At 38.0% G+C, this 25,163-nt stretch overlaps 1 protein-coding gene across 1 annotated transcript; it reads right to left on the reverse strand.

The window, feature by feature from the left end:
• Positions 1-507: 507 nt before the first annotated feature.
• Positions 508-19,676, reverse strand: SPI1 (Spi-1 proto-oncogene). The gene is made up of 5 exons (XM_021533291.3): positions 19,349-19,676; positions 12,815-12,908; positions 5,468-5,655; positions 1,592-1,739; positions 508-912 (listed from the first exon to the last, which is right to left on the reverse strand). Exons 1-5 carry the CDS (start codon positions 19,391-19,393, stop codon positions 596-598), a joined length of 792 nt encoding a protein of 263 aa, XP_021388966.1. The 5' UTR covers positions 19,394-19,676; the 3' UTR covers positions 508-595.
• Between the last annotated feature and the right edge of the window lie 5,487 nt (positions 19,677-25,163).

Genomic DNA, 25,163 nt, shown 5'->3' on the forward strand with positions numbered 1-25,163 from the left:
TTCAGACACTGCACAAGAGCTGCATAACTGAATGCATGACATTTGTTTGTGAACTAATCATTTATTATGCAAACATCAAAACTTCATTATATCTAATCTTCTTAAATATGTACATGTTATTACTATGTAAAAGAACGAGTATCATTCCAAGATCTGCAAACTTCTCTCTAGCTCTGAGAGCTGCGGCAGAGCCTGTATTAATGCTAGTTTAAAAGCTGGAAGCTAACACGGTGTCACTGTGAGTGACACAGCACCACCTCTGGAGGCAAAACTTCATTGGCTGTATTCTTTAGTTACAATACAATCAAAACAAAAAAAAATTAGAAAAAAAAAAAATCTTTCCTGACAACAATATATTTGTACATTGTTAAATTTCCCAACTCTGTCCAACTTGGAGGATGGAAGCAAAGAATTCTGTCATGATTAGGATTCTCAGATGCTGAAGAAGGGAATTCGTACCAGAAACATCTGATGATAAAGGCTGTTTAAAGGCAGAGAAGGGGGCACAGGAAGCAAAGAGAAAGATGCGTCCATCTCCTCTGCTGGTATCCAGCCAGGAGCTCTCATTATTCTTCTTGCTTAGGGTCCCATGGCCTCAGTGAGGATAATGCTTTCTATCAGTGGCCCCCCTTCCCATCACCTCTCCACTAAACTGGTAGGTCAGCTTCTTCTTAACTTTCTTGACTTCCCCTGTCTTGCCATAGTTTCTCAAAGCCCGTGCCATCTTCTGGTAGGTCATTTTCTTGCGGTTGCCTTTCTGGATGCCCCAGCGATGTGCCAGTGCTTCTTTGTGTTTGGAGGAGAACTGGAAAGTACCTTTCTCTTTGTCCACCCACCAAATGCTGTCCTTCATGTCCCCACTGCGAAGAAGGTCCAGAAGGAACTGATACAAACGGATCTTTTTCTTGCTGCCTGTGTGAGTCAAAGAAGAAAGCCAGTGGAGCATTAGTATTTATGTGTAGTTCCTGGAAAAACAGCAGAAAGTATCTAAGTATTTCAGCTACCTTGGAAGATGCATAATTTCTTCAGCTTGCAGCATTTATAACAGTAAACTATGTAAAAGTGTGAGGACAAAATGTAGGTTGATATACCAAGAAGAAAAAGCAAGAATTAAGTAATTCAAATGGCTAAATATCTGAAATTAATTTCCTAATTTGAAGTTAATTGAAAAACATTGCTAATCCAAAACAAACTTGAACCTAATTTTGGCAGGTTATACAGAATGTGACTCTCATATACTGAGCAAAGAGAGCTAAATATTTTTTTTAATTGGTTCTTCCTTAACCTTCTTGTCTTGGTTTTCCTGGCTGTTAATAGAAATTGGAGTAGAAATGGCAAAAGCCATTTCCATTCAGGAAGCCTGAATAGACAAAGATGAAGGAGGCAGGGTAGTACATTAAGAAATGAAGTTTGAGATAGTTATGGTTGTGAGATTCAGAGGATGGAAGAGCGCAATGAGTTAGGGAAAGAAAAGCTTTGCCAGTGGCATAAAATACTAGCACAGCAGTTCTACAGTTTTCTTCATTATCCTTATGGTAATATAACACCTGCTCAGATCATAGCTTGACAAAACCCTTTTGTTTTCACTGACCTGTTTCTCCATGCATAATTCCAGGCCCAGGGTCCACACCATCATTCTCCCCATCTGAAACCTCCAAGGGGGGGCTCTGCCTCTCTATGTCCTCCTCATCAGAGCTGGGCTGAGGTGGAGAGAAGTACATCCGGGGCAAATAGGACACCTTTTGGAGAACAGAGTAGTAGAGGGAGAAAGCAGTGATATTGAGTAGGGCAACAAGATAAAAAAAGGAAATGTAATGAAGAGAGGCACAAAGAAAAGGGGAAAGAAAGAAGTATGGGAAAATGTTTAGTTTAATGCTGAGTGACTTAGTTTTTGGCATTTATAATAAATGCCATCCTATTAAGAACACTTTCAGATAACAGTCAACACTTACACATGGACAACCATGCACCTTTACCAGAGGGAAGAATGAGTAACATTGTGAATGTCAGAACTTTCTCATATCTTATATCCTATCAAGTAACGCTGCCCCCCTTCCCCATATTTCCCCAAAGCTTGCTTTCTTCCTAATGAGTTACTGATCCTGGTTGTCTATCCCCAGAGTGAAACTACTTTTCAGAACAACTTTTTCCTAACACAGACCATCTGGAGCTGAATTCGAAAGAGATGAACAGTTCTGCCCTATCATGGCTGGCTTTGGGTCTGTTGTCCTCTTCCTTTCTCAGTCACAGTACTTCCTGATGGCACTGAAACCCTATGGGACTGTGTCCAAATTTGGAGATAGGATTGTACTGGTCCGTCAGCTTTTTCTCTTAAACTTCCCCCATGAGGAGAGGAGTAGCCTTAACACTAAGATAAGGATATATCATATCAGCCCATATTTTCTTTTCCCAAATGGCAATCTGAAAATTCCCCATTAAGGGGGAATTTCTTGTCTGCAAAGCTAGCAAGCTATTTTTTGTGTCAAATTTTCTTGCCCTTATATAGAGGTTTTGCCAGAAGCAGTGTGGAATATACCTCAGCTCTGTAAATTCTCAGTTGTGGTCTGGTTTGCTAGGAAACATGACCAGTTGGCATGAATTATTGCATCTTCTTATTTCATAATGTGAAACAGGTCAGTCTGAAGGGCAGGGAATAAGAACCCAGTCCCTACATTAAAAAATCCCAACTAACATCCCCCAAACCCAGCAGCATATCTTATGCAGCTTTCATTAAATGGGACAGATGATAGTCCTAGAAAGTCAGCTCTTCTCCTTCAGCAGAAAAGGATGTTCTGAGCCCGGTGCCGTCCCCAGGGCACCTCAGATGCTGAAGTGGGCAGTGGGTGCTCATGAGCCACTGACCCCGTGCTGGGTTTGGCCCAGTTGGGGCTGTTTGGGGGAGTTTTGCACCACCTTGAAATGTCCCAACAAGGCGTGTGCCAAGGGCTGGTTTGGGGGCACGGCAGCTGGCAGTTAGTGAGTTGGCAGATTGGCTGCAGCCGATCTGGCAGGAAGGGCAGGATTGGGCAAGAGCGCGTGTAAGCTTCCTGTCAGATCCCCGGGAGCGAAACTTCAGCCCTCGCCACGGTCCCCTTCAGCTTTTTACAGTTGAGAAAGCTGCAGCCTCAGGGGTAGGAAGGAAGGGAGAGACTGTGCCATGGGGGAAGGGGAATGAGAAGGTGGGACAATGTCCTACAGGGGAGGGGAATGGAGACTGGGGCCCCTGCAAGAAAAGGGCTGTGGAAACCTGGAGTGCTTTGGGAAGTTGTATGGGAGTAAGGAACCGCTTCTCTGGGGCTGGAGTGGGACAGTGGGACAGCGGGAAGGGACATGCTGTTTTTCAAGCAAAGGTAGCTGCAGAGGCCATCCTGGGGAGTTGAGTGAAATTTCCCCATGCTGTCCCTACTTCCCCTGGCTGCTTTACTTATGCTTCCTCTACACCAGTGTCACACAGTTTTGGGACAGTCACAGAGGACTGACCCATGTGCTATAAAGAGGCAGGTTACTAATACAGTTCTGGAGAGAGAAAACTTAAGGAACTACTAGCTACTTTCCATGTTCAGAAGTTTTCCCAGGGTCTGTGGCACCCATGTGTGATTTTCCTCTTTCTAAAGTTCTTACAGCTTTCCAACCTTCTCTTTCCAACCTTCTCCCTTCAGAATGAATTTTTTTTTTTCTTATTTTAATATTCCTGAGGCCCCTTTTGTCAGGCTAACAAAACTTTTTAAAGAAGTCTTGTTCATGAACAGATTAAACTTCAAATTTGATTTCACAAAGTAAACTGATATCCACAGAAAATTAAAGAAATATCTTTGCATGTTCCTCCTTTACTGCAAACACTAACTCTGATATTGTAGGACAAATATGCTAGTTTAAAACTAGCAAATTTAAGGAGGGTTAAAACTTGCTTTCTGCTTTTTTCTTTGCCTGGGACTGTGACTGCGACACACCAGAAGCTGAACTTCAGAGTATGCCAAATACTGTTTGCATGAGCTATTCTAGGAATAAAAGTTAAGTAAAAAGCCAAAGATTCCTCGCTGGTAAGGAAAAGAAGGGTAGTGGTTAATTGTCTATACTAACATCCACAGCTTGATAGGGTGTGGGACAGGGAGATCACAGTGCTCTTTATCAATGGTTGTAACAAAATTACTTCCCTGCCTTTCATCCTGAAATGAAAGATCCTGAAATGAAATAGCTGAGTAGGATGAACATGGATAAGCAGAAGTTCCCTCTCTTGTTTTCCAGTTGTGCTTCCAAAGACATCTCTAAAGGGGCCCATTTTCATCCTTTGCACTTGGCCAGAGGTAATGGTTGGTCATTAGGTATTAGCAGTTGCAATGAGCAACTGAAACAACTCAAAGCTTCCCACAGACTGCTGTTCCATGATGCACTTTTTATATTTGTAACTTTCTGTTCCTAATTCTTTGTTTGTATCTACATCTTATATTCTATTCCTGATTTTTTGATGGCTTGCAGTTTCCTGTTGTCAGTGTTAACTTACTCATGCTATTTTTTCTCTTCTTTCTTTTTGATTAATACATTATTAACATGCAATTTCAGTTTGCTTTCAGCAGAGAAACCCAAATGATAAGCCCATGCATGCTGTTTTTCTTACAAAGCTTCAGCAAGGGTACTCTTATATACAGCAAACACTCTTTTCTCCAACTTCAGTTCTACACTGTCTAGTATTTAGGACATTTCATGTACTTCTCTTTAGCACAAGATCTTCCAGCTTTCTTACTGCTCCCAGTAATGACTTTGGCCATATTCTTGTAGGATCAAGAGTGATTTCCACATCTGCTGTGCTTAGTGTCTTTGTAGTATGATGGAACACTTATAATTTCAGCTTCAGTGAGAATTCACTGGTGCTTTGGTGACTACTGCATAGTGGAGTATCTTTTTTTTTTTACAAGGAATTGCCTGGCCTAAAGTAAAATCTGAGCAAAGACAAGACACTGTGCTTTGGCTTGTGACATATTTACTCCCAGACAGAAGCACAAGTAGGATCTCCTCAGCCTGTGGTAGAATTGCCAGTGGCTTGTCTTAGCATTTCTCATACAAGTCATATAAAACTGTCAGGCTTCCTTGGAAATATTTAAAACTACTTTAAAGCTCAGAATTACTTCTTAATAGTCATGCTATGATGATACAAAGTTTCTCAGCTCTAGTTCATTTGCAGAATTGCAAACCAGTTGATTTTCATTCCAAATTAAACAAAAATTGAAATTCCAAACACCTCCACAAAATGCAGTTCTCTTTTTAGACAGTGTGGGGAGCATGATTTCTCATTATCCAGGTAAAAAGAAAGTTTAAAATACATTTGTCTTTAGAGTGAAAAGCTTTACATGCCCTAAGAATCTAACTCTTTAAAAAAATCTCTTTCACTTAATTGTATGCATTTCCCAATGTATTCTTTTCTTTACCATTAATTATTCTCTGAAGTTCTGAGCAGGGCTGGTAACCATACCTGATGGTTGAGTCCAATGTGTGTGGTTGGGATTGCAGAATCCAAGACGTGCATTTGCTCAATCTCCATGTGCCTGTAGAGCTGCTGCAGCTGGGGAGGCTGCACACTCTGCAGCTCTGTGAAATGGTTGTCTCCAAAGGTCTCAAATTCACTATGCATGTGGTGCGGATGATATTCCCAATAATGATCTAAAGAAAGTAAAAATAGATTGCCCATCATTGCAAGATGAAAAAGCATGGCTTTTACCTGGCTTTCATTGATTCTTACTCCTGTCACGGCCCTTTCTGCCCTCTCCAAACCGCTCCTGTTGACCTGTTTGTCTGCTGACAATCTCTACAGATTCCTGTAAGGTTTCTTTTCCTAATCTCATAAATTCCTGTCACTGGGAAGTATCACTTAGGCCACTTTAAGTAGGAAAATACTCTCAGACAGTGAGATGGATTTCAATGACAATTTAACACAAGATGCAGAAGATGTTAATGCTGGCACCTTTCTCAAGAAGAGACCATAACAAGTTTCAAAACATTGTCATTATTGAGACGACAAATTCTACTGTTTTACATACTGTCATATTATTATTACACTCTTCCTCATGGCATGGAAATGAGGAGGTGGAAAAAAACGTAAAGATTATTCTGCAGCTATCTTCTGTCTTTATTTTACTGTGCTAATAAAATTTCAGGAATGCTGCAGGAAAGGCACTTTTCTAGATATTTCCTGCTGTTTTGCTATATCACACATTTTTAAGTACCAATACTAGAGAATAAAAGGATAAACATGTTTGGAAATCTGGTGTACACTGTATACAGGAAGGCTGAATTCTAATGCAGACTCTCTTTCTACCTTTTTTATCTCTTTAGTACATTTGAAATTTCTGTGATAATTTGGGGTTTTTTTCCAAAAATATAAAGAAGTACTTAACTAACCACTATAATGTTTCCTGATTCATTTATCTTTGAAATTAAATTCCATGTCATTCTCAGTTTTAGATTTCCGGCTTTTTTAGTTCAACAAAACCCTTCAGCTTTTTAGAATGTTGTATTTGCTGCTCAAAATTTAAAATTTCCTACAAGAAATGTGAAGTATTGCTAATTCTATTTCACATATACAACAGCTGCATACATAATTTTGCAAAGATTTGTGTGCTACCTGTTTTTAAAATCAGTGTCAACACTACAGCCTCTGCTCTGACTGAGCTTGGAACTAATCTTCCAGGGTTCATCTTTTTGTCTATCACTGTATGCATGGTTGAAATTTCTTTATGATATTCTGTGTAACAGTTCTAATTTATATCTTACTGTTCCACATTAAATTAATCCTTTATTAATTTTTAAAAATTATAAATAATTTTTTAAATGTATGTGTTTTCACATTGCTGTCATGTACTCTTACACTCTACTTCTAATTATCCCTTAAGCTAGCATCGGCTCTGAGTCTTTCAGTGTAAATCAGTATATTCACCCCCCTATTCACATTTGTACACTTCTCCAGGCTCCCTCCCAGCTGTTGACCTCCTTCCAATAACACAATGGGCAGAATTGAACATGTTTCTCTAAATGTAGTTAAATTCATAGAGGAACGGTCTCATTCTGCAATATATTATTGTGCGTGACATCTGGATATTAATGTGCTGTGAATATTTTTCTTAAATATCAACTTAGTTCTTTTTCTTATCTCCTATCTCCTCGTCTTTCCCCATTTGTGTTTCAAACAGTTAAGTGTAATCACATTGAGGATTTGAAATCCAGGGGAGTGTCTTTGGATGTGGCTTCCTTTAGAGTGAACTCAGTGATATGTTTATACCAAGCACACTCGTACCTGAGAAGCTGAAAGCTCTTTCAGCTGTTTTTGTGCTCAGGCCAGTAGAAATTTATTTGGAGGCTCTATGAGATCATTTATTACACCAGCACTTACTTTTTGGCCCTTTCTGATTTTCTGATTCATTAATAAACCCCACCACTGCATGTGAAAGGGGTGGAAATGTACTTATAAAAGCATCCAGGGAGCTGCTGCATTTGTCATTTCTTCACTTTGTTCTGTGGCACTTTCTATGGGCTATGTATGGATTTTATAGCCCTAAGATAACTACAATGCACAGTAGCACTTCTTCACATTGCAGTTCAAGACAAAAAAAATCAGTTTCTAGTGTAAAAAAGTAGGGTTTATGGATGCAAAGGACCCGGGTGCTTTTCTATCCACTTCTACTTCAACCCAGGAAACAGCAGAGTGTGTGAGTTTAAATGCATAATTTACCTAAGGCTGTGTAGGAAGCTTTGAGCACTTTCAGTGTGAACCTTGTCCATTTACTTGGAAGACTGAGCCACACTAACTCATGCTTTCTCTGAGATAAATTAGTGCAGATTTCTCTAAGTAGAGCCAACCATTGAGGTCCCATATACCATGGGCAGCTCTGCAAATTAACTTGTTGAGAATACAGGAATAATCTAAACTCTTGTTCCTTAGAATGATCTGGCTCTGCTTGCTGTGTGCAAAGTGCTCTGTCAGAGGGCAATGCATATTCTCAAAGATCCCTTGTCACTCATAACCCACAACAGCAAATGAGATCAGTGCATAACTGGGAGAATGACAAAGCCCAGGAAAAAGTCTCTGAGGCTGTCGGTGGCAGGTCTTCAGCTGTGGAATGTCTTACTAGCAGCAAATGTGGTGGCCAAGAGAGAACTAAGAACTTATCTGACCTCCATAGCCATGAGTATCTGTGCACCCTCTAGGTGCTCCACTTTTGATTATTTTAAGATTTTTTTTTATCAGCCATAAGGTTTTTATACTTCAAGATACCTCTTAGTTTTTTGGAGCCTATGACAAGGTTACTGTTGCTCCAGAACTGTTTCACTTTTCTCTTGGCAGATCAATTAACCCATGGTACACTATTTATGCATATTCATGCTAATAACTAAATAGTAATTATCATATTAATTTCTAAATTCCTTTTTGATGGAATTAGATGCTGCTGTAAAAATGAATAAAATAATATTATTAACACAGCATATATGATTTAAAGTAATGACATAATAGTATTACACTACCAAAAAATCTATATCAGAAATTTCTTAAACACAAACTTATGTCCAAATATTCAATTTGTGATACGGAGCTAAGTCCTTATTCTTTCCAAAATATCTATAATTTCCCAGTAATGCTTAGGAAAAACAATATTGGTTTAGTAACATTAGAAGAGAAATTACAAGTCGTCTCCAAAAGTCCTTCTGCAGTTAACCATCCTGACTAGGTTATTGCATATGAAAATAAAATGAGAAAACTTTAAATATTTCCAGACATTTCAGTTACCAGAAACTCTTTACTTCTATGTTCTTTGTTAGTGTTATATCAGTTACATATACCAATTTTGTTCTTTTCTCTAAAACATGAAGGTAGACGGAAGAAAAAGAGAGATAAAAATTCTAGGTATGGAAAGTGCCTGTTTTTTGGGTAAAGGAAAATGTCATTAAAAGCCAAGCTATACCTACACAACGGAGTCATTATGAGAAATTTCATGTGAAGTGAAAGAGGATGTGAAAAAAATTCTCTTACAGAGACATGGAGATCATGTTTGTTTTGGTCTTGTATGTAGTGAAAGGTTAGAGGAAGGACAATAATGAATTCTGAACTCCCTCCCATGACAGAGAGGATGTTAGCCTGTTGGGAAGCAATAGCTGACCTAAAGGCATTGTGTTAATATTAATAATGGAGGTAGATCCTCACTCCACAAGTGAGAAAACCCGACTGAACTTTTTCATGCACCTCCTCATCGCTGCAAATGGCTTTGCTCCTTTTAATAGATGAATAATGGTAGAACCAGCGGTCAGAATATGAAACAGGCTCAAGGAAGGTAACAAATTTGTAATAAATGTGGAGCAATGGGCTAAGTGTGCACAAGGCAGTGCCCAGCGTGCAGGATTCCTGCGGCAGCTGTGGAGGCGGAAGCGTGAGCGCTCTGTCAGCACCGGCTCTGCCCAGGCACAGCTGCGCCAGCGCCCCTGGGTGCTCTGGGCTGGGCTGGCCTGATCTTCCAACACATGCTGAACTAGGAGGGGGCTTCTTTCACTGCTCCACACTGCATAGCTTACAAGATCCCACTGTGTTTTGCACATCTGAAAAAGCAAGTAAAGGGAAAAACTCATAGAGGAAATGAGAAAAATATTGAAGGACGCAGGAAACTCAGTGTCTTGATCTGACACTACAGAATCACCTTTGAGAAGAGTGCTGTGGTCCTGGGCAGAGCATCAGTCTTATCTAAAACAATAGAATCTCATTAGCTCTCACTTCACAAGCTTCATGACTTTAATTATACCAAATGGCCTATGGGTCAAGCCCCATCAAATCATGAGGATAGCTTTGAAGAGAGGGGATTTTTAAATGAAATGTGGAATTCTTTCTCTTTTTCCTATAGCATTTAGGACTAAGGTTCACATGTTTGGACATTCCTCTACTTCTATGTGGGCTAATAAAATCAAAGCTGAGATTCCTAAATGGTCATGTTACTTCAGGATGTGGGACAAAAATAAAAGCCCAGATAATGAAATCTAGTAAGTTCCATGAGGCTAGCAACGAAGTGAACAAGTGTCAGCACTCAGCTTCATACAAAAAGTGATTTTTACTAAACCTACAATGTTTGGTAATAACATAGATACAAAGCTGCAGTGGAATTTTGTAATTACTAAGATTGCATCAGTGTTACAAAATATGCTGTTACACTTAAAGACTTACAAGCTCAAGGTAGGGTGATGGACTAATACATAGTCACTCAAAGGAGCTTCTGTCCAGCATGACTGTGTCTCTGTGTTTATTACAGTATTTAAAACAGAGTTACACTGCAGTACAGAAAATAATCTCACACAATGCTTGTGGTGATGAACATATCATGCTGTGGTTTTGCTTGTTAATTTCAGTGTTCACTTATTGGAAATTATTTCCTAAATAGTACTTACTAGTGGCACAGATCTACAGATTTTTTGTGGACTTTACTACCTATTTGTGTAAATATGGAATAAGGGTTTCCTTCAGGTCTATATTAAGGGAAAAGGGACAGTAATGCATGCAGCACATGCATACAGGTTATGACATTGCCATCTCCCTTTCACAAAATTAATTTTCTACTGGTGAGAGAGAGGTAGTCTGACACCTCAGGAAATTTTCCTATTTCTTTAACAATCCTTTGTCAGAAAAATCAGAAGTATTATTCTGCCTATTGGCATTAACTAGTAGTATTGAGGTGCACAGTGGTACTGAGTAAACCTGCAAAATTATTTTTATGTATTCTCAGTAATCTCACTGTACCTCAAGCAGAACTTCTCTCTCACAATTCTGCTCTTATTTCTTCTTTTTATTCTCCTGTCTAATCAGGTTCTTGTCTCTTTTACTGCTGTCACTGCAGCACCTTTTTATTCCTTTCCCCTCAATTTTTCAATCATTGTGCATTTATTCACTTTGTTCTGAACACTTAGTACATATTTCTAAATGCACTTTGTGGCATCCTTTTCCTGCCCTTCTGCATGGCTCTTCTCAAGACTCCATATTTCTGTCATGTAAACAAAATGAAACTCAAAGTTGAGATTGTCAATGTTTATCAGAAAGAAGGTAACTACAATAATTTGTGGATTTTAGTATCCATCTGTATTTTTTGGTTGTTCATTGCTCTTTTGGACTGTGAGCAATTCAGGGCAGCACAGGGCATATTTATATATGCTCTGTGATATTTATACACAACCAACTATATTACAGGTGCTTTCATAAATAAAAATTTGATTGAAATGTGCAGGCTGGGTTTAGATTGCCTCTTCCATAAGCACTTACTATAGGAGTTAAAAATATGTTTTTGGGGTCTTTAGGACAAGTGCAGCACAACTTTAGGAACAGACAAATAGTTAAATGATGCTAGTGATCTGAGAAATGTAGCCTAGAAGCAGCCTTTCAGTAGAAAAATGGGCAGTAAACCAGATGGGGTAATTAAATTATGAAAGATAAAGGGAAGTTTTTGCTTCAGGTAGCCTAGATTTAATGACAGAAAACTTATTTCCCAGTGTTTTTTCCTTCATGGCATCTTTTATGTTTATTGTATAATTGTCACAATTTCCTTTTGAGATAATGAATGTTATCCTGTTTTATGAATGTGCAAACAGGTATGGGGAATAATGTAAAAACCCTGAATTTCCATGTGGAATTTGATGTGTTTGATTAATGAGACTTGACAGATGTCATGAGATAACTTATAAAAACTGAATTAATTCTTTGTCTTCAGGTGTTAAGAATATCATAGGTGTTTCCTGGATGAAGTGTAGAGAACAAATTTAGGTAGGAATCTCTTTCTGCAAAATGCTTAGAGCAATCTTACTCAGTAACTCACTGCTCTTTTGTTGCCACAAAAAAGTGCCCTACTATGATTAGCTCATGTCTTAAATTATAACAGCAATGGGTCTAATTGCTATTTCAGTGGGATTCTTTCAGGGAAACTCCAGGACCTGCAGGGACTGCCACCAGTAATAGAGTAGAACGGTGCTTTTCCTTCCTGAGTCAATATTGACTCTGGTATTTCCAGGGTGCTGTTGCTGGACCATTGTATTGCACGGGACATAAAATTCACAAAGCAAGACTCTCACCTCTGCATTGATATTGAGTCCAGTGCCCAGGCAACATTGAAATATAGACAACAAAGCTTTGAAATCACATACATAACGTGAAGTAATGAATTATCATACAGCATTTTTACATTGAGATATGCTTATGTACAAACAGCTACGAGGAAGTTTTACATAGCTTTAGAGACAGGAAGTACTTGGGTGTACTGGAGGAAGAGTGAAAGTTAAAGTTAGGTGTGGCAGCATGCAATAGAGATCAAAAGAAAGAGAAAAAATATGGAGTTGAAAAAGGCTAAATACCAAAGAAAGCTAAGCACAAATAAATTCTCTAGGACCTAAGTGAAATGGGACTTGGACATAGGAACACAAGAAGAGGAATACAGGGTTGCAAATCTATGTCCTTAAAAAGCTGAGAAGCAAGCTGAATGCTTTTGATCTGTAGAGGAAAGTAAAAACACACTAAAGATAATGAAGCATAGAGATCATGAGATCCTACTTTCCTGGGAACTCCTTGCATCATAGAGTGCTTTTTAAAATGCTCTTTCAGAGAAACCATGTTGCAGTTGCTGGATTGTAACAAATAATATAATAGTATCATATTATTAATAAAATAATTTTTGTTCCTGATTCAAAAATGTGTTCCTATACATTATAGATCACAGCAATAAATGTGTTATTTTCTTGTATGTCCAAAATCCATTTCCTGTGGTAACCCATGATACTTTATGCTCCAAGGAGATATTTTTTGACTTACCGCCATGACTCTCTCCATCACTGTTGAGATACTGGTAATAGTCATGGGGCTGTCGGTAGAGATCTGAATCATAGGGTACCATATCATCAGAGGGCTGTAAAAAGAAGAGGAATTTTTAGAACAGTAAGTTTATACAAATAGTTTCCAAATTATTCATATAGTTTGTGAAGGGCCAATGCCAACCCATTTTATATTGCTTAGGGAAAGAAAAGGGAGACTTCAAGTTATTACTGAATCAGCAGAAATGTGTGATGCCAAACACTGGTTTTGGAGAAGAAAAGAATAATCCCAGTAGAAAAGAGACCCAGCCTGTGTAGCAGAACTTGTCCAGTTGTAATACAGAAATCCCTTGTATCCCACACTCCAGCCTTCTGAGGATACTGCTTTAGAGCTGTTGTAGATATTACGCACAAGTAAAGGTGAAATATTTTCTTTGGCAGTAACAGGCATTTTCTTTTATTGATGATAATGATGATGATGATTATGATAATGATGATTATTGTTATTCCTGCACACAAAAAAGAAAGCAGAAACTTGTCTTGCCTAAACATATTGTTTCTACTAGGTCTGACTAAATGGTGGCAGTTGGAGGATAGTGATGCTGACTGTATCAGAGGGTGTAAACACATTTTCTTTCTCAGTTACTGTCCAAGGTGACCTCTAAATATTTACTGGTTCAAATCAACTGCACAGGGCTTTTAGATACACACAGTGAAGACTTAAGAAGTCCAAATGTGAGTAGCATGCTTGGCTGTAGAACTGAAATCCTCTCTATCTTCTTTAAAAGGTAACATAGGGTAACTTTCCCACTTTTCTTCCTCCTTAGACCTAGTATTACAATTTGAACACTGAGCAAGACCTTATGTCGTCACAATATAGGTTGTTTATTATTAGTTGTTCACAATTTTCTTACTTCATTTAATGTTCCTTCTTATTTATTTACAGAGTGAAGAGTTAGAGAAAGACAGTGCCTGTCATGGGGTTTTGTTAAACCCTAGTCCAGTTAAGTTTTTTACAGTACTTCCTTCTAATCCAAACAAAATTCTTGTACTGTCAACAGCAAAGGAGAACTCCGCCAGCTTCTTGCCTTTTTTTGGAGAGGAATCTACTTCTAGCATTTCTAGGTGTTCATAGAAAAATTTTAATTCTACTAATGACTCCATCATAACTAACTTTGAAGGACAAATATAAATAAGAGGACAACTACATGATGAGTGTATTTCTTGTGTTTATATTTCTTGTGTTTATATTTCATATGCCTATCTGTATGCCCCAAATCCTTTCCTTCCATGAACCTGTCACATTTTTGGAACACCTGCATTTTTAAAGATTATGCTGTGGTAACAGCATGACAGAAATACAGGACAGCTTCTCTTTTTCTTACTCCTCTAGACTGCTTGAGAAATGGAACCTAAGGTAGCAGCTGCCACTAAAATCCAGATGGAGGTGGTAGATAAACAGCAAGCAAAAGGAAAGGACTTCTTTTTTTTTCTGGTTTCTTTAATTCTTCTGGTTAACTCCTTCAGTTCATTCTGCTGGAATTTGGGGATTCAAAGATTGTCCCTTTCTGAGGATTAAGATGTTGGAACACATACCACAAAACCCGAACAAAACACTTCCAGAAATTATTCTGGAACTTGATAAATCCTTAGCAGCAGCCAATGTGTTCTATAAAACTTTTGAGTTTCAGCATACACACTAACTGGGAGTCAGATCCATGGAATATTTAAGGCCTCAGGAGAAAAATCCATCACCTGGCTACAAGCTCCAAATATAATCGATGGTGACAGATAATTGCTTTAGGGAAATCTTGAGATGATGATAAACCACAAAAAAAGGCTTTATAAGGGAAAAACTAAGGAAAAGAGACATGTCATCCTTTAATTGCACCCACAGCAGGGATACCAGTGACAGGACACTTCTCTGGTCTTCAGAGCTATACTGTAGGTACAGTCTCCCTTTCCAAATCTATGTGATTACAGTAGAATTGCCCTTTATTCACACGGAGATACAATGGGAAGTATAACCTGTTTTCCAGATTTCAGGGGGGTGGTCAAAAAGTCAGTACAGCATGCATTTCCTCAATGTTTCTGCTTTCTCTCTGTGTATTTTCTTGGTGTTCTCTCTGTGGTTATAGGTACTTACTCATCTTCATTCCTTCCACCTTTAGTGTACTCTGATCTCTGACAAGAAAAAGTACTGAGACTGTATTTTGCTTTCTTTAGGATAAAGTTCCAAATGGAATTTCTATTTCTCCTTTTCATTATCTTTGCAAATTAGTTCATCCCACATTAGTTGATTTCATTTCCCTAAATATATGCTTCTTGTTAAGTATATAAACTTATGTCTTCATATTCAGAATTTTAAATTATTATAATTTATATTATAAATTAAAAACTAATATTAATTATAATTAATATTATTAATTACTAACATTCAAAGGAAAGCATTCATGTTATGTGAAAGGGGAAATGTCAACATCTAAATGGAAAATGCATATCATACTAGTTGGGAAAAAGTCATATAAATGTACAGTGTTTGAAATAAAAATCTCTGTTTCCTCACAACTAAAACTAGAAATTTATAGAAATTATTAAGAAGTCAATATCTAAATGCATTGAAGCTTTAAACACTGGTAACTATGTAGCCAAAATTAAACTAACTTAGAAATAAATCAGTATCCTATCAATTGAGGCTTAATTTGCTAAAATTTCCACTGATACAACAAGATATCACTCATATCTTTACAGAAGTATAGCTTGGCAGGAAGGCCAAGCATTAGTGCAAAAGTAGATAACAATATGTATTTTAGCCATAGAAAAATACATTTGGCTTTTCCTAATTGTGCTTTTCCTGTGTTGTCTTCTCTCAGTTTCCAAACTCCCTCACTTTGGACAAATATACATTAACAGCCAATAGTGTCTCCCAGTCTGACAGCTGGGAATTAAATATTTTACAAGTCAAAAGCTACTTTTACAGCTCAGATGTATATTCAATGACCAGAGCTAAAGGGAGGTGTGTTAAATAGACTCTTAAAACAGTGATTCTCTTAATATTTACAGATCTGACTGACTGCAGAGTAACTTGCAGATACTCAACGTCTAAAAATTATTTTACATAGGGCATTGGGTTTGAAAGTCTGGGGCTTAACATTTTTTTATTCTGGATTCTTGGAATCTTTGTCCTTGGATTTGTTTCCTGTCCAGTGATCCTTTTGATAAAATATGTATGTGTTTATCCTTGTTAACTCATGCCACTGGACCCATCCCCACAAAGGACTTGTAATGCCACCGCTTTCTATCTTCGTGCCTGATCTTCAAGGGCCCCCATTAACCAACATGGAAAGATGTATATTAAATATTTAAAAGTCTACTTATCATAAATGTAATCAGATGGTGGTTAGAAGGACATATAACAGCATGTATTCTCTCTGATTATCCTATGGGAAAGTGGGATATTTCCCTCCATTTATCAGAGAGTCTATTTTCAATAACATAGTTTTAATTGCTTTCTGTATTTTTTGGGGGGGGTTGTTGTTTTGGTTATTTTTAGAAAAGTTTCTTTAGAAATGCTTCCTCTAAGAAGAGAGAAGAGGTTTCACCATGTACTGCTGTTGCCTCTTGTGCCAATCTTTACCCACTTGCCCTGTCCTTCTCTGGAACCTCCCCACCCACACCCATTTCATCATCTTACTGACAGCTCTTCCATGACACTGAACTGTTTAGTTACTCCTGACAAAAAGCAAAGAATAGCTCATGTTTAATATTTAACTGATGTCAATGGCCATTTGTTCTATCGGTTGTTTCCATGTATAAGAATGACTGAAAGCTTTGTTAGGATCCCATAACTGTGGTCTAAAGTTGGTATCTCCTTTCATGCGTGCCATGAGGTGCAGTGCACTATCTAAGACAGTATTCTACCCTAGAGTGAGAGGTCAACAAACAATACTTTCTGTCACAGACTTGATAAATGAGGAGTGGCCTCAGTCTTCCATCTTTGCCCTGAAACTCAAGGGAAAAGCCACAAAACCAGTCAGAGAAAGCCTCAGTTGGCATTGGTTAAGAGAGACACATTGGACTCAACTGAATAGCAGTCTGAAAATTTTGTTATTCCCCAAGACTTTGTCAGAAGATTCCAGGAAATTGTAAAATCACTAAATGCTAATCTGTTTTTTATCTTGGTATAACTATTCAGAGGCATGTGATTCAAAAATACTTCAGACAATTTCCAGCGATGTGCCGCTGATACAAGCTTTAAGGTCAAGATTAATTTTATTTCCTTGGAAAAAAATTACAGTATAACTATTTTAGAAAAGATGAGTAAAAATACTAGCATGATTACTCATTGGGCCATCCTCACTGGACCATGTTGGCAGTGCAGTTATGTGGAACAGAATACTTCTGTGGGGCATTTTTGCTCTCATGCAAAAATACTTCATTCAAAGCTATGATTTCTACAGGTGGCTACTTAAGGATTCATATAAAACTGGAACCCTCTTCAGGCAAAAGTGTTTGACTTAATAATGTTCTGACCCGTAACACAACTGAATTCTACCATGCACTGGAAGACACAGACCCAGTTTGCAGAATTTTTCCCCACAAAATTTCTAATCTTCAGAGGAAGATGCAGTACTCCCAAACAATTTAAACAGTGTTTTCCATCTGAAGGATAAGAATTTCCTAGCTTGGGCAAGAAAAAGCAGTTACTGACCCACCCTCAACTGAACGGGGAGGGGTGGAGGAGGGAAGTGTTGCTGCAACCCCTGCCTAGAAACAGGCTTGTGTCTCCCCACTGAAAAAGCCCCAGGAGACACAGACATGCAGGAGTGTAGCTGCAGTGCTCAAAGTGCACTTAAAGCAGTTTTGAAAAAACAAACAACAATATTCAATTTTTGGCAGTTTAATCACAAAACAAAAAAAATCAAGTTGCCCTGTCAAGTGCTTAATGAAGATGCACTTGGTTTTTCACTGCCAGTTGTATTGCTCATCTGAACACAACCCAGACAGAATATTAACTACAAAACAAATTAGAATATGGGCCAAACTGTGTTAGATTTTCACTCAATTTATTCAACATATGTCCTGGAATTCAACTCTGGGGGAAAAAAGAGACAGAAAACTTGGCTATGAGTTAATAAATGGACAAAAAATTAACAATTGCTTTGTTTTTTTTTTTTAAATGGAGATGTAGTTTTCTGGGGTAGCTAAGGACAACAAGATTTGTGTTTCTTTTTAATTTATTTTTTTTAAGCCAAACAAGTAACATACTGAGAAATCTCTATATATGTTTTTTTTTTTTTAGTTAGTTTCTATTCAGATTTCTATTCTGTTGCACTTGCACCAGACCCATTGGGAAATTCTGCATATTTAAGAATAAGAAAAATATTTGTAGTCTCCTCACCCTTTGAGTAGATAGGTGATTTCAGGGGCACTGATGATAAACTGAGAAAATAAAGGGTCTCCCCCAAAAATAAGATAAATACTTTCAGTCAGTCATCATGAATTCTGAACATGATAGGAATTCAAAGGGCAACTTTTCTGGATGGAAGATAAGAAATGTTTTTAGTCTTCATTAAATGGGACAAGACAAAGCCAGAACTTGATACAAGTTTTTGCGAAAAACCTCTTGGATCTGCATTGTCTCTTTTCTTCTCTGTCACATGTATAGCAACTACTGTAAGCCATCTACCACATAAAAAGCAAAGTGAACCACCTTATCTGGCACGTCTTCAGCTTCTACAAACTTAATGAAATCTAATTAAGGCCTCTTGCACCCATTCTGTTTAGAGATTTCCCATTAAGGCTGGTTTGTGAACACCAGGTTAATGACATTATTTTTTCCATAAATAATAATTTTTTAAATCATCATATGATAAATTACAGCAGTGCAACAATTCTTCAGAGTTAAGGAAAGGATAGACCTGCCCCATAAGCACACAGAAAAATTTATATCTTAGAGAAAACATTGAAAGAATCAAATAAGGACCGCAGGTTTTTCCCCATATGCCAATTACTTTTTCACAGTTAGTGAATTCAAGAGAATTTAAGAAAATATTAAGTTAAAAACTAAAATGCCATCATTGAAAAGAACACACAGAATCCTAAAATCTGCAATATGCAAATGAACATTCAACAATTCTCTCACAGATTAGTAGACAGTTAAATACATAAACTATGTCAGAGACTTCAGATGATTAAGAATTACAATCTGAAGAAAGACGGCTTTTATATCACGTAGGTGGCACTGAAGAAGAGAGATTTACTGACTTGCTATAAATGCCATGTACAAAAATACCATACATTTAATCTCTGAAAACAAATGGAGATCAAAATCAGATACAAGTTTGGGGAGGAAATGTTAATTTCCCTTTCATTGCAGTGTTGTCACTAGTTTTATATATTGACCTAAGCCAAACTTCCTGACATTATAAATACAGACCAAACCAGAGATATTCTCAAATAAATAAAACTGGTTTACTTTGCCTTTTACTACTGAACCAAATGATCCATATTACAAATAAATTCATATACTCACAGGGGGAATAAGGGGAAATCCTTCCATCTTGCAAGCTTGCAACATTCAGCCAACTTCTGAGTGAATTTTTCTTAATTCAGTTTTCAAACATCCAGAATAACTGACTTGCAAAAAATCATATTTTAAAAATGGGAGGAAAAAAGGAAAAATAAAGAAAAAAGAAAAGGAAAAAAAAAAAAGTGAGATCCTTGGACTCTGTGAAGTCCCTTAGCAGTGGTGGATCTCAGGACAGGAGGACCCTAACAAGTTTTCATAGTTTGCCCTAATAGGTTCTGAGGTGAACTTCTTCCCGAGTTGTATGCGAAGTTCCTGATTTTATCAAATGTCTGTAGAAGGCAGATAGGCCTTGGGTCTATCTGCGCTGTGACATCACACTTGAGCCAGTTTGCATAAATCTCATTTCAGGGAGCTGTGGCGCTGCAGCAGGAAGTCTGCCCCAGCATGGACAGGTGCTCTGCTGTACAAGCAGCAGCCCAGGGCCTGCCATGAGCGTGCGGTGCAGCGCCCGGGGGAAGGCTCTGTGCTCCCACTGCACATGAACCAGAACCATGGTGCTGCTCTCTGCTTTAATGAGACACCATAGACACAGTCCTGACAACTTCTGTGAGGCCAGAGCAGTGGCATAGACTTGCATCAATAATAGTCCTGTGTTGAAATTTATGTGGCAATACTTAGCAGGTAAGAAAAAAAAGAGTATGCAGTTTCAAATACACAGTCTTAGGTTTATACAAACACTGAAGTTATGCCCATGAGACTTTTCGTCGTCAGCTTTGCATGAGAGTAAATTCAGTGAAAGATACTTTGTCCTCTTACTTGTTTCTTGTGAACTCTTTTCTTTTCTAATTCCTACAGGAGAAAGTGAGTGGGGAAAAGGAGAAAGTATTACATGTCCTTCAGGTCCCGAGTACCTTTAGCAGTGAATAGAGAACAAGATCTATAGACTCCTGCTTGAAGATTCAGGTGCAGAAATACCTTGTAGAGATTTTGTGTTAGTTCTGCTTGCTTGATTTTCTCCCCTCTCTTTATCCCACTGTTCTGCTGGCATTTGGCTGCACAGAACAAATGCCCTTCATATGCAGGTTCTGGCAGTGCCAGAGGTGAGTGGGGCATGGGGCAGGACGTAGGGGATGGGGCCTGGCTACAGGGGGAGAGAGCTCTCATTCTGCAAAATGCCTTCTTGCTTTGCAGTTAGTTACTAATGTCTTGGAAAAGTGAAGTTTCTTTGTCTGGTTTGTTCCCCTTCAGTCTATACCCATGTGCCACAGGTTCTGCTTTTGAAAGCAGCCTGCTTACCACTCACCTGGATCTGTGTGCAAGGGGGAATTTCAGCCACTCCAGACTTCCTCCCTTGTACACTGGTAAAACCAGAGGCCACTCACAAGTTCCTCTCATTCCCCACCCTCAGGAACTCCATGAGCAAACCATATTAGCAATGGGATAATATCAAGAACATGATGGGATATTAACTCTTGAAGCTTCTAACTGGATTTCATCAGCATTAGTTGATACACAAGCATTTAATTCTTCCTTAATTCATACCATGAACTCTTGACTTCAGCCTGGGAATAAGCAAGCTGCTTAACAGTCCACTTCTGCTTCTGAGATGGTTCTCAAGTCACCCCCTGGATACCAGCCTGGAAGTGATCAAACCACCTGGGGGAAAAGGAGAGAAGCAAAATAACACCCTGATGATAAAATTCAGTGCAAACAGAAGAGAAGGGAGTGAACACACAAATCTTACAGTGGGCAATTGAATAATAGGTGATAAAAGCAATTGTGGAAATCCTGTGTCTATTAACAAGGCTATTCAGAGCGAGGAAGATATGCTATCTGATTCACTGCATATTGAAAGATAGCTTAAGCAGCTTCTGCAAATATTAAACATGTGTTTTATACAGAGAGGCTTCTACTAAAGTGGAATGAAACTATATTCCATAGGCTGGAGGACATTTCTGTACTGACTTTTAGCAGAGGAAATTGCCTAATTAGGACAGATATTTTGCACCAGCCTTACTGCACTCAGGGAATGCTGACTTGCCAACATTATCGACTGGGTCCAAACATATAGTAATTGTAAGTGCATCAAGGCAATCAATATAAAGAATTAAATTGATTCTCTATATGCTGACTCAAAACTAAATTATATGACATAAGGTTTCAGGACGAGCAGGAAGTCCAGCAATTGAATAATCTTCCTAGGAAAGAGGATATGTCCATAAATGGAAATGCTCAAAGTGAAATAAAACACTTGTTTATCACAATTGTATAGCAACATCATTAGTAACAACCTTGCTAAAGTTCAACACAGACTAGTTTCTCACAATTGCATATAACTGATATTTTATCCTCTGTTTGTGAGCACAGAATCTTCTCACCCCGAGAGCAAGGGCAGCTAGAGGTGATACTTTTGCCCCAGATCCTTGCAGTTGCCTTATTAGATTACTTAAACCAAGAAAATAGATGAAATTACAGAACAGTTGTGTAGTAGTGAACTGATTTCCAGAGTAACTGATGTGAACTGCTACTCACAGGGTGCATTTTGACCTTTAAAAATACTTTTGAATTTGGATGAAGATCCTTCTCCATAATGGAATTTGAGAACTAGAGAAAAAACTGATGAGCTGAAGGATTAAGTTTTTGAAAGATTATTTCTGATAACATTAAACATTCATCTGAATCTTTTCCCTCTAAGCATCACCTCACTGTGTGCATTTTTCTTGGAATATTTCTTGCCCTACCTCTAGCCATTTGTTCTTTAAGCCATTTCTAACCACAAACTACCAAAGCAAAAGGGTTTCATCTAGCAGCCACATCACAGAGAGGTCTCGTCACCTCAAACCTTGTTTGGTGCTTGGAAGGTAATTTTCCCCCCTACTAAAACCACAGACAACATCACTCATTCTGTAGTTCTTTAATCAGAAACAGGTGTTTACACAGATTCTGCTTCTGAGTTTTCTTGTAACAGAAAGACAACACCTCTAAGCAAGGAATTCCCCTGTGTTCTGTATTCTTCACAGTATTATGTTTTGGCATGGAACTTGTTTTTATCTAGACCTAATACAGCTTGTAGGTCTTGTATACCATCCTTTAACATTTACTATCCATTGAGACTACATGGGTCTCTGACTGTGGAACCTGTGGGGTCTGGAGGACAGTCTTCTCTTGATAACTGCTTGTTGCATGCACTCATACTGAGGTGAAGATATTTGTTGAAATATCTTTATTGCATATGTTGTTGTGAGAGAGTAGGAGGCAGAAAATGGCTGCTGCAAATTCTGGCTGAAAAGATTTTATTACCTCTTTTTTCTCACGTGGACCTGCACCTCAGGAACTTTAACAGACTGACTATACTCTCTCCTGAAATATGTGCTCCTATTTCTACTGTGGTGGTATCACTCACTGATGTTCCCTTGTGATACCCACAGGTTTATTGGCATGACTGTATTTCAATAAAGACTTTTCCTCACTATATGGGTATCCCTTCCCAGAGCTGATGCAATTCATACTTGCAAAAAAGTGCTTTTTGACAGTTCAGCTTTCATGAGTTCCTGAGTTTTATGTAACAGCATCTATACAAAGACTTTTGCTAGTGGGAAATGTGATAAAATGCAATTAAAACATCAGTTTTAGCTAACTTCAATATATTGACAAAGATTTTCAAGCATAGACTAGATTCCATCCATATGAGAATGGAGAAAACCACTTTCATTTGGAGGAAGAGAAAACTTCATGGATATTTTAAGAACTATTATGATATGCATTCACTTACAGAAATGAAAAGCATTTATTTTTTTCAGTTGATTAGTAACTTTTAAACTCTTCATAAAACAGAATTCAGCAAAGAAAAAATCTCTCTTTGGCAATTTATATGGCTTTAAGATCTGTTTACGTGTCATCTGCATTTTATTACTTACTGTATTTGGGAAAACTTGTTTGGGTTTTAAGGCATTTTCAAATAACTATATGGTTATGATTTTATATGGTTTTTAATGATCTTCTGCATTCTGTGGGCAACAGATTTTCAATTTACACATTTCTGCTCGCTTATTGTTATCCAATCTCTCAAAACCTTAGTATCTTTTCAAGCAATTAACATGGAAGACTGCTTTAACCATCTACTTCTGAAGTCTACATCCAGTGTGCATCCTACCTACAGTCAGTAGCACCAGTAAGGTGAAGGCAGAATTGTCTATCACCCTCTCACCTCCACACAGCCTCTCCCCAACCCCCCCAAAAAAAATCAGATACTTTAATGGTAAAAATTAAATTATAAATTTAAGGTGAATCTGTGATTCAGCTTGAGAAGAATATATTTGTAGAGAAAACTACTTGCTGCTGATGGAGGCTCAATACACCCTGTATTTCTTTTGACAAGGTGTCACTTCAGATTGATTCTAGTCTGATGGCATGGAATTCCCACTTGCAGCTGGAGATCTGAGCTACATGTTCAGTTTAATCTGAAAATAATCCAGTTTGTGCATCCTAATATTTCTGTGTGGTGCAAAGTGTAGTAAGTGGGAAGGATCGGGATATTGATTTTAGAAGTGTTCTTATGATCCGAACTATTTTGTTGGACTACATTCACCACTGGAGAGGATTCTTACCGTGAGTCTGTAGTGACCTCTGCCAAGCTGTGTCAGAGACATCTTTTCTGTGTGGAGCTTGATTTGTATATTTAGGTAGCAGTTCTTTCCTGAGAGCTCAGCTGTACCTAGTCTTGATCCCTAATGTAAATAATACTTTCCAAGCTTGCATCTTATTAGGATTATACCTCTTAGCAATCTCTCAGAATTCTAAAGAGAACAAGGCTATTCACAAATAAATGTGCTTAGGTAGCTGGTGGATTTGTAGCTGTGCCTCTGGCTCTCTGCCACCACTTTGATGAGGACTTTGTGCTTGGAATGTTGCACAGACAGAGGAACTAAAGTACTGGGAGCCAGTGCTGTCTTCCATCCTCCCCATGGGTGTTTGGCTGCATAAGAGCTGAAGTATGTATGCAAGGCCTAGGTCACAGCTTTTTGTGTGTGACTAGGCAGGTGTGTATGACACACTCAGGAGTATATTATCTGTTGAAACTTTTTACCAACTAGAAAATTGTGTTTAAATTAATTACAATTCATTCTTTTGTATCCTCAGACCATCTTTACTAAATAAGTCACATACAGTTAGGTTATTCAGTCTTCACTTTTACTTTCTTGCCTGTGATTTTATTCAGGTGTCTTGAAATCTGCAGGGTTTGGTGAAAAGCTGAAATCCTTACCTAACCTGGTAGAAAAAATTAACAGCCTAGAGATAAGTAGCTCCATCTTAAGCTTTTCCTTTCTTTAAGAGCAAAGTTTGCCTAGTGCTTTGTCAAGTGCTACATCAGCCAGGTAAAGGATACAGGCCCATTGAAGGTGCTGATAAATTTTTGTTTAGATGCCGTTATTTTGCTCTATATTTTTAGTACTATGTTTTTTGCAAAGTTGTTCTGCTAACAATAAATGCGTTGATACTTTATTTCCTCCCTTCTCTTGTTTGCATGACTGTGACTATTGGTCCTCTAATGTTGCAATCTTTTCATTTTAATGCAAGCAATTTGCATTAAAAAATCTACAGTACCGTAGGTACTGTACTGAACTCTATTTAATTTTTTTTGTTGTTGTGCAATGTATTACATTGAACATTAAACAATTACATAACATATTGCACATTAAAGAAAAAAATACTAGGGGGGAATACTTTTGTGAAGGGTATTCAAAGGACATCAAAATTTGGTTTTGATGTGATAGTTTAAAGGAAAATAGTGGAGAAATACAGCAGAAAGTTTTTGAAC

Source organism: Lonchura striata, chromosome 6 (assembly GCF_046129695.1).
Source record: "Lonchura striata isolate bLonStr1 chromosome 6, bLonStr1.mat, whole genome shotgun sequence".
Lineage (NCBI taxonomy): Eukaryota > Metazoa > Chordata > Aves > Passeriformes > Estrildidae > Lonchura > Lonchura striata.